General features: G+C 38.6%; 1 protein-coding gene across 1 annotated transcript; it reads left to right on the forward strand.

Annotated features, from left to right (window-relative positions):
* Positions 1–3118: 3118 nt before the first annotated feature.
* On the forward strand, positions 3119–9252 carry DMP1 (dentin matrix acidic phosphoprotein 1). The gene is made up of 4 exons (XM_026509605.3): positions 3119–3226; positions 3696–3739; positions 6075–6107; positions 7891–9252. Exons 1-4 carry the CDS (start codon positions 3169–3171, stop codon positions 9250–9252), a joined length of 1497 nt encoding a protein of 498 aa, XP_026365390.2. The 5' UTR covers positions 3119–3168.
* Positions 9253–9648: the final 396 nt, after the last annotated feature.

Genomic DNA, 9648 nt, shown 5'->3' on the forward strand with positions numbered 1-9648 from the left:
TAGCTAAAAAGTTTATAAACATTTGCAACTCTCATTTGGAATACTTCACAAAAGCATAATTATTCTTATAGAAATACTAATTGATAGCCTAATAGAGGGTTTAAGATCTGACTTCCTTTAATGCTTGATGGCAGACTATATTCTATGAGAGGTGTCTTCACCTCTTTTAGGACCCCAAGGTGTCTTTTATGTTAGTTTGAGAAATTACTGCTGTAGGTCAGGGTGCTAAATGGTATTTCTAGAAGCACAAGCAAGTTACTGTATCTCTCTTACGTTTCATGATATTCCATCCCTAAGAAACTTGAATGCTGGAAGCACACATTTCCTTTGTAAAACGGCCCAATATTCATTAGTGTAGTGCATCACCTTTTTTTTTTTTTTGCTATTTAGATAAAAGAGAAGCAAAAAACCAAACCAAAACAGAAAAAAACAAGAGGAGAACTCAGTATTTACTGGCCTTGTATCAAGTCTGGAATATTGTTAGTTTTCAGAACATCATGAGATTATCACCCTATTCAAATTTCAGTCTGAAAATTAAAATGGTGAACAGCCTAATTTTCACTTGACCTGGGACGCCAAAACCAAAACCATGCTGTTGAGAGTATCATATTTAGGGGAAACTTTCCTTTCCTTAAGAAATGAACCTAAGAACTTAAAAAAACAAAAGTTTTGGTTGTGGGAATTAAGGAAAAATAGAGGCGAGGAAAAATTTTCCTTCTTGTAGGGTCTTCACTGGGCCTAAGAATTAAACTGACATAAGTTAGATTAATAGGAGAAAAGCACCTAAGTTTTGTTAAAAATTTTACATGTATATGATAGCCTTCATAAGGGAACGAAGACCTGAAGGAGTGACGAGAGCAGAAAGCTTTTCTACCTTTTATTTTTTTAATTTATTTTTATTTTTAAAAGATTTTTATTTATTTATTTGTCAGAGAGAGAGAGAGAGAGAGAATACAAGCAGGGAGAGCTGCAGGTAAAGGGAGAAGCAGGCTCCCCACTGAGCAAGGAGCCGGATATGGGACTTAAACACAAGAGCCTGAGATGATGACCTGAGCTGCAGGCAGTGCCACCCAGGCGTCCCACGTTCCTACCTTTTAGATAAAGAAACAATACTCTGTGAAGAACTGACAAGACAAAAGGGTTTGGGCTGGGGCAGTAAATTGTAGGGAAGTGATTAGGAAGATAGGATTAGTTTAACAAGGCTGGTTTGTACAGATTTCTCTCAGCCTTGACCCCTCGTCTCTGAGGATGAGAATGTCTTCCCTCCTCTGGGTACAGGGAGGCCACCTTTCACAGGGGAGTTCCTGCCTTCAGGAAGAAAAAGGAGGATCAGAGCATCTTTCTTGCATCTGCTGTTTCTCAAGGGCCTTCAGCTCAAAATAATTTTTATCAAAGAGGCATATTTTGGGATATAAGATGTTCTGGTTTCTTTCAGAAATAATATCTTTTTTAATTAGGCTTGTTTTAGATGCAGTTGAGCATTTTCATGTTTTCTCTGTTAATATTAGGCAGAAGATTTGAAAAAGAAATAAAAATATCAAAATACAAGGACTAATATGAACCATGCTCAATCAGAATACAGAAAATAATACAAATGAAGAATAACTACATTGAAATGGATAACATTCATGACATAAAATGAGAAAATCTATTGGGCCATTTGAGCTGTATGAAAGCAGAAATGAGGAACATTCTCAGTGTTCTTAGGATGTCTACTGGTTTCTTGAATAAATTTAAAAAAATAAGATTAAATGACTTCTGGAGCCGTGTTACAGGTGCTGTTCAGTATTCAGACATTAGTGAGCAATGTATACTTATTTTCTAGATCAGAGGTTAAAATCATTTGCAGCGCCTTAAAAACAAAAGTGAAGTGTGAAATAAACTTGCAGGATTTCACAAAATGTCTGGAAGTCCATCTGACAAATTGATTAGGGCAGCCACAAGGTTTACAAGTGCAGGGCAAATTATTTTCCTTTTAAATCATTTCAATAACTTTTTATATTAGCATGTAGTGATCTGTTTTTAGATACAGAACAAGTTGTTTTCCAAATCACCAGTTCTTGAAGTGTGAAATGAAGCCACCATCCAGGAAAATACAGTTTGATTTGGTATGTGTCACTCAGCGTGATTCATAAGTATATCCCAAACCTCTAATCTTCCTGAGATCCTTCAGTAACATGAGTGACATTTAAAAGAATTTAGCACAATCTATGTATAATGTATGACCAGTTGTAGCACAGTAGATATTAAGAGCTTTCCGGAGTTGTAATATGAAGCCTGCCACAGTACACTTCTTCAGATCATGAAAAAAAGTGCAAATTAATCTATTTTGTCTAAATATTATTATGAAGTTATAAATGTGACTGAGAAGCAGTTTGTGTGTGTGTGTGTGTGTGTAGACAAATGTAGATGACCTATCAATGGTATCACTAAATTTTGTGTTATGTGTATATTTCCCAGGTTGCTGGGCCACACTAAGGTGCTTAATTATCATAAAAGTGATTGGTCAGAAATTTCTCTATTCCTCTTTCTTTACTTGTTACTCCATTTATCATATTTTATGTGTTAGGGAAGAAGTGTTTATAGACATCCTCACTGAAATGTTTCCAATTTGTCTCTTAGAAGTAAGGTTTCTTTTTAACCTGTTTATTGAGATAGAATTCGATATATACTTTACACACTTGGAAGTGTACAGTTCAATAATTTTTAGCCATTGCAGAGTTGTGTAACTTTCACCAAAATCAATTTTAGAACACTTTCATCACCTCCAAAATTTGTCCCTTAACTGTCACTCCCAAACTTTCATCTCTTCCAGCCCTGGACAAACACCTACTTTCTGTCTCTATAGATTTGCCTATTTTGGACAATTTATATAAGTGGAATCATACAATATGCGGTCTTTGTGCCTGGCTTCTTTCACTCAGTATAATGTTTTCAAGGTTCCTCTACTTTGTAGCATGTATCAGTACTCCATTCGTTTTTATGGCTGAATAATATTCCATTGCATGAATACAGTACCTTTTATTTATTTATCAGTTGATAGACATTTGGACAAGTTGTGTTTTTTAATATGAAGAAACTGTTAAAAAGTAAAAAATTCTGTGTTTCTTTAGCATAGAGGAAAACATCTTCTGTCCTTCATCAGAGGGAGAGGTGACACACCCAGCCATGAAGACCAGTATCCTGCTTATGTTCCTTTGGGGGTTGTCCTGTGCTCTCCCAGTAAGTATTAGGGTAGGGATATAGGAAATAAACCTTTTATACCTAAAATTCCACAGTTTTCATTGGCTATAAGCCAAGGTGGCTGTATATGTTCTAGTCAGATGAAAATAGTAGTTTCTTAGGAACCTGTTATCTTTAAAATATTATCTGAGTTATTCCTTATTCTGTTTAGTCATATAGCTAGGATTCTCATTTTTCTTCATCATCAGCAGTTCTCAAAGTAACATCCGCCAACCAGCAGCCTCAGCATCAACTAGAATTTTGTTAGAAATGTAAATTCTTGGGTCCTACTTCAGAACTACTGAGCTAGACTCTCTAGAGATGGGGCACTTCTGTGATTTAAAAGGACTCCAGCTGACTCTGATTCATGCTAAAATTTGGCTATCACTGCTCCTACGTATGTAAAGTGTTAAGAGCTACTGCCTTGGAAATTTCCCTGTGGGTTAACCAAGTGTACTAATTTTTCTAGGTAGCCAGGTATCAAAATACTGAATCTGAGAGCTCTGAAGAATGGAAGGTGAGTAGAAATAAGGTTTTTAAAAAATAGTTTTTAATTTAAAATATTATTAAATATATTGGCTCCACCACAAATATTGAAACTGCTAATGATTTAAGGAACACCTTAATAACCTAAGATATAGGTAGTAAGGGCTATAATTTCTAGTTCATGTGAAAAAAATTGGTTCATATAATGCTTCAACTTCAACTTAATAGTATAATTGAGTGAGGAGGCATTTTTTTTCCTTTAGCTTTATTTTCATAATGGATATCCGCAGTAGTGGAAGGGAATGGATGAAGTGAACCAAGACTGCTCTTAAAGGATTAGGACTACAAATCTGTTTAACCAGGAGATGCCTGGCAGGCAGGAGGTCAAGACCTGGAAGGTGAGAAAGGCAGACCGAGAGGATACTAGAGTCTCTGGAATAATAGCTAATGTTGATTGAGTGTTAACTCTGAATAACCCAACAGTTACTAATTCTCAAGAACTTAAGAACCATTGCTAGGCTGTTTTATGTGCTTACAAGAGAACACTGAGACACAGAGAGGAACTTAGTCTGTCTCGGTTACATGGTTTATAAGTGTTAGAGCCAGACTTAAACCTAGGTCACTCTGGCTCCAGAATCCACATTCTCTACCAGAGTATTATATTCATCTCAGGAAGGGGCCAAGTCTAGGAGGGCAACAGGTTCTCAAGATTGAAACTACAAGTAAGGCTTAAAATCTTACGCTAAGTCAGACTGTTTTTTCATGACCTCATTATCTGCAGGCTTTTGCATACAATGCAGCTCGGGCACAATAGTATTATTGGTTGCCGGATAATGTCAGAGGCTTGAGATGGGGTTCTGCCCCTGCCTGAGACTGGAATCGGCACTGCAGGATTTCTTATATGAATTTTTTTTTAAAGATTTTATTTATTTATGTGACAGAGAGACAGCCAGCGAGAGAAGGAACACAGCAGGGGAGTGGGAGAGGAAGAAGCAGGCTCCCAGCGGAGGAGCCTGATGTGGGGCTTGATCCCAGAATGCCGGGATCACGCCCTGAGCCGAAGGCAGACGCTTAATGACTGCGCTACCCAGGCGCCCCCTTATATGAACTTTTATCAGAGATGTCTGGTTAACTGAAAAGCAGCCTCTATAGATCCTCTCTCTCATTCAACCAAAGACTCTAAGAGTAACACAGACGTGTTAGGTTCTCAAGTGTAGCTTGGGCATGAGAAAAATACCAATGTCTTGCTCTCTTCCATCCCTTAATTCCAAATGGTAACTGACAGATTTGTCTCTGAGAGTCTGCCACTGTGCCTGCCTGCAGTGTCACAGGGTAAAGACTTTAAGTGATTACAGATCCTTCCTCTGGGGAGATAACCTGCCTAGCATGCTGAGAGGCTTGCTGAAGACATGTTGACATCCCAGCTTTTCTCTGTACCTCAGGTCTTCACATCCATGGCTCAGGAGCTTTGAACACCAAAGGATTTTGGGATCCTGCTGTGCTTAAGGGGAAGGGGGAGTGTAGATCCAGAGAAGGCACCAGAGGTGGCTCAGGCAATCTTTGAGTTCTTATAAGATAAAAAAAACCTGAAATATATCAGAACTATGCCTAATTAAGTTTCAGACTTAGTTCTTTTGTGTATGTGATCCTATGTGATTCAAGAAAGGTTTAATGGCTTTCTCAATTCAGTTTTATCTATTGTTGAATTTTATAAAGTGATATTCTCAAAATGGATTATTTCTTTAGTTTATATCATATTGAATAGTTCTCAAGATGTTTCCATTTTCATCCTCACAGCAACTCTGGGGAGTAGGCACAGTGGTTGTTAATATTCTTAATTTATGAATTAAAAAAATTGACATTGGAAAAGTGAAGTGAGTTGCCCAGAGTCACAAAGAGTGACCAAACATTACAGTTTATCCAAGACTTAGGGGTTTCCTGGAACATGTGAATTTCAGCACTAAAACCAAGACAGTTAGTTTTCAGGGATAAAACCAAAACCAAGGAGCTAATTGAGACTTAAATCTGGGTTCTAAATTCTAATGCTGTTCTTTTTTCTTCTGTTACATTTTATCTAGGTTGTACAAACAGTCGACTTCAAAAAAAGTATATTTTTCTCAAAGTGAATATCAGAAACACGGGAATCTTCTAGGTCTTTTAGATCATAAGATCTTTCTACGCCATCAGGCCATCTCACATTCTCTTTTAGCCACTTCACCATAAAATGTCATTATTACTCACATAAATGTAAACTAATGTCAAGGAACTAAAAAAAATCAACTAAAATTATTTTAAATATCTGAAAGACATGATCCATCTGTAAAGGAGTAACTTGTTTTCCTTCCTTTTTTTTTTTTTTTTTACAGGGTCATTTGGCTCAGACACCAACACCACCTTTGGTAACTATCTCATTCATTTTTTTGTCATAAACATCTCATACAGTAAATTTACTTTAACATTCTTCTCATCACCTTAAGCCATTTGGACAGCAGTAAACCAAAACCGCAACCAATTTATGTGTATCATATATTTTTCTTTCTTTGGAAATTACTAAAAGGAAAAATAAACAACTTTTTTTTTTTCCTTTTAGGAGAGCAGTGAGTCATCAGAAGAAAGTAAAGTTAGCTCAGAGGAACAGGTAATTAAAGAGACCTTTCTGAACTTTTCAGGCTCTTAGGAATTGAAGGAAATGATGTTAGATTAAATTACCTGCAACCACTCTAAATGTAATATTTTCTAACCATTGGTTATGTTAGCTAAATCATCCCGTGAAGTAAGAAGAGAAAAAAGAGTGGGAGAATTCAGATGTGGACATGTTGTTCATTCCACAGTTATCACTGGGGCGAGATTGTAGACATTGTGACCCCAGATGTCCTCCAGTTAGAAAGCGCACGCGCGCGCACACACACACACACACACACACACACACACACACAAACGGTCCTAGACTATGTTAGACGGGTAATAGATCATTTATCACTCTAAAATGTTGCTTTTACAGTTGCAGCGGTTCAGATCAGGCAGAGAAAGCTTTCTGGCTACATGAAGTACCTGCTGGGCCTTAGAGACCTCCTCCATGTCAAGAATCTTGTTGGAGGAGAGAATAGGAAAGCCCTGAAGAAACTTGAGTGAATCAGCTTATTAGTCTTTCACCACTATTTACTAAAGGTTTATCTGAGGAACATTCTAGAAATTTATAAGCATAGAATTGGGGATGTTTTCTGGAGATGTTATGACTTATTGCCTCAATATTCTCTGAGCTCTCAAATGAGAATAATAGTATTTGTTTGAGAAGCATGCAATATGTGCCTATTGAGGTATGGGGAGCTAAAAAGATTCTTAGTTCCAGCATACCAGTGTAAGCCCTAGCAATGGGAAGAGTTGTCATCATTCTCTACTCCAAACTGGAAAGTCAGACATTGATCAGTAGGGACAAGTGGAAAAATAAAATCAAAGTTGGTAAGAATGCTCTGCTCTGGGGTATGGTAAAGAGAGCATATTTTTCCAGAGCATAATGCATGAAGACTCACTATCCTTCCTTATCTGTGTAGAGCTTCCAATTATTTGACTTATGGGGATAACCTCTCTGAGCTCACATTTAGAACTAAGCCTCCCCAGTGGTCCCACTAGTCTTCTAGCTAAGCCTTCTACAGGCAACCCTCCGCCTGTGTGAATGAAGTATAAATATGGAATGGGTGAGATGTATATCTTACACAATATTTTACTTTCATTTTAGCTAAAGGTTTCATTCTACTGCCCTAGTACAGTACCCCCCAAAGTTGATTAGAAAAAAATCACTGAACAGTTTAAAAAACTGTTTAAGGCCAAACAATTTGATAAGTATTTCAAACATCTCTTTAACAACAACAACAACAACAAAATTTCCCTGAGAGTTTCTTCCAGGAATCAGACTTACAATATGATATGAGTTTCATGAATGTGGTTTCTACAGAGCTTTTTAAGAAAGTTTCTGTGGACTGAGTGAATTGTGCCTATATAAAATGGAATGACTTGAGTTTCAACTCATCTTTCCTCTTTAACCTCTGGTAGAGATGTTATTGAGCAGTAAAACTGACCATGGATTAGAAGGAGGGACATAAGAAGAAAGCAGGAAGAGCCTAGATAACACCCTCTATATCAGCCCCTGGAGTACTGACCATGTTTCTTAACCCCAAACTCCAGGCAAGTGAAGACCCTAGTGACAGTGCTGAATCAGAGGAGGGCCTTAATGATCACAGACCAGCTGATGGCCTCCCTAGGAATGGAGGAAAAGAAGGAGATGATAAAGATGATGATGAAGATGACAGTGGAGATGACACTTTTGGTGATGATGACAATGGCCCAGGTCCTGAAGAGAGACAAGGAGGAAACTCCAGACATAAAAGTAATGAAGACTCAGCTGACACCACACAATCCGGGGAAGATAGTGCCTTGCAAGGGGAAGAGAGTGCCCAAGATACTGCCAGTGAGAGCAGGGACCTTGACCATGAGGATGAGGTGAACAACAGGCCTGAGAGAGGTGACTCTGCTCAAGAGAGTGATAGTGAGGAGCACTGGGTGGGAGGCGGCAGTGAAGGAGATAGTAGCCATGGGGATGGCTCTGAGTTTGGTGATGAAGAAATGCAGAATGATGATCCAGACATTATCAGGAGCGACAGAGGCAACTCCAGAATGAACAGTGCTAGTGTCAAATCAGAAGAATCAAAAGGAAACAGTGACGAACAAGCAAGCACTCAGGATTCAGGTGACAGCCAATCAGTGGAGTATCCCAGGAGGAAAATTTTCAGAAAGTCCCGCATTTCTGAGGAAGATGATATAGGGGAGCTTGATGATAACAACACAATGGAAGAAATCAAGAGTGACTCAACAGAAAACACAAACTCCAAAGAAACTGGCCTCAGCCAATCCAGGGAAAACAGCGAGAGTGAATCTCTAGAAGAGAGTGAGGAGAATCAGTCCCAAGAAGACAGTCAAAATGTACAAGACCCCAGTAGTGAGTCTAGTCAGGAGGTTGATCTGCCATCTCAGGAAAATAGTAGTGAATCTCAGGAAGAGGTAGTGAGTGAGTCCAGGGGTGACAACCCCGATAACACCACCAGTCACTCAGAAGATCAGGAAGATAGTGATTCCAGTGAAGAGAACAGCTTGAATAAAACCTCCAGTTCAGAAAGTGAATCCACAGAGGAGCAAGCTGACAGTGAATCCAATGAAAGCCTCAAAGACTCAGAGGAAAGCCCAGAGTTCACTGAGGAGGAGAACAGTTCTAGCCAGGAGGGCCTCCAGTCTCACAGTGCCTCAGCAGAGATCCAAAGTGAAGAAAGCCAGTCTGAGCAGGACAGCCAGTCTGAGGAAGATGATGCCAGTGATTCTCAGGACAGCAGCAAATCAAAAGAAGACAGCAATTCTACTGAGAGCAAATCAAGCAGTGAGGAAGATGGCCAGTCAAAACACACTGAGATAGAAAGCAGAAAATTAACAGTTGATACTTATCACAACAAACCCATTGGGGATCAAGATGACAATGACTGCCAAGACGGCTATTAGCATCAACTTTTCTAAGAAGTGGCTCTCACAAATAGGGGTCTTGGGAGATGGAGAATAGGGAAATCATTATAACTATAATTTATTGATTTTTTTTAAATCAGAAGGACAACCAGAGGTCATTTCCTTCTGAAAGGAAATGCTGGATATATTTGTTTCTAGAGTGTCACCAATTTATAGGGGTTTAAATACTGTCAGATGACACCAGAACACACTCAATGAAACTGGAAGCAAGGAAAGATGTGCATTATAGCTTCACAACTGAAATAGTTACTAACTCATTAACGTAACAGTTATTGAGGTTCTATTATGTACCAGGCACTGTGCTAGGTGCTGGGATATAAAGAAGCTTAAGGCTTGTTTCTTGCTCCTGAGGAGCTTATAAAGGGACAAATAAAC

The sequence above is a fragment of the Ursus arctos genome, unplaced genomic scaffold (assembly GCF_023065955.2).
Source record: "Ursus arctos isolate Adak ecotype North America unplaced genomic scaffold, UrsArc2.0 scaffold_9, whole genome shotgun sequence".
Classification (NCBI taxonomy): domain Eukaryota; kingdom Metazoa; phylum Chordata; class Mammalia; order Carnivora; family Ursidae; genus Ursus; species Ursus arctos.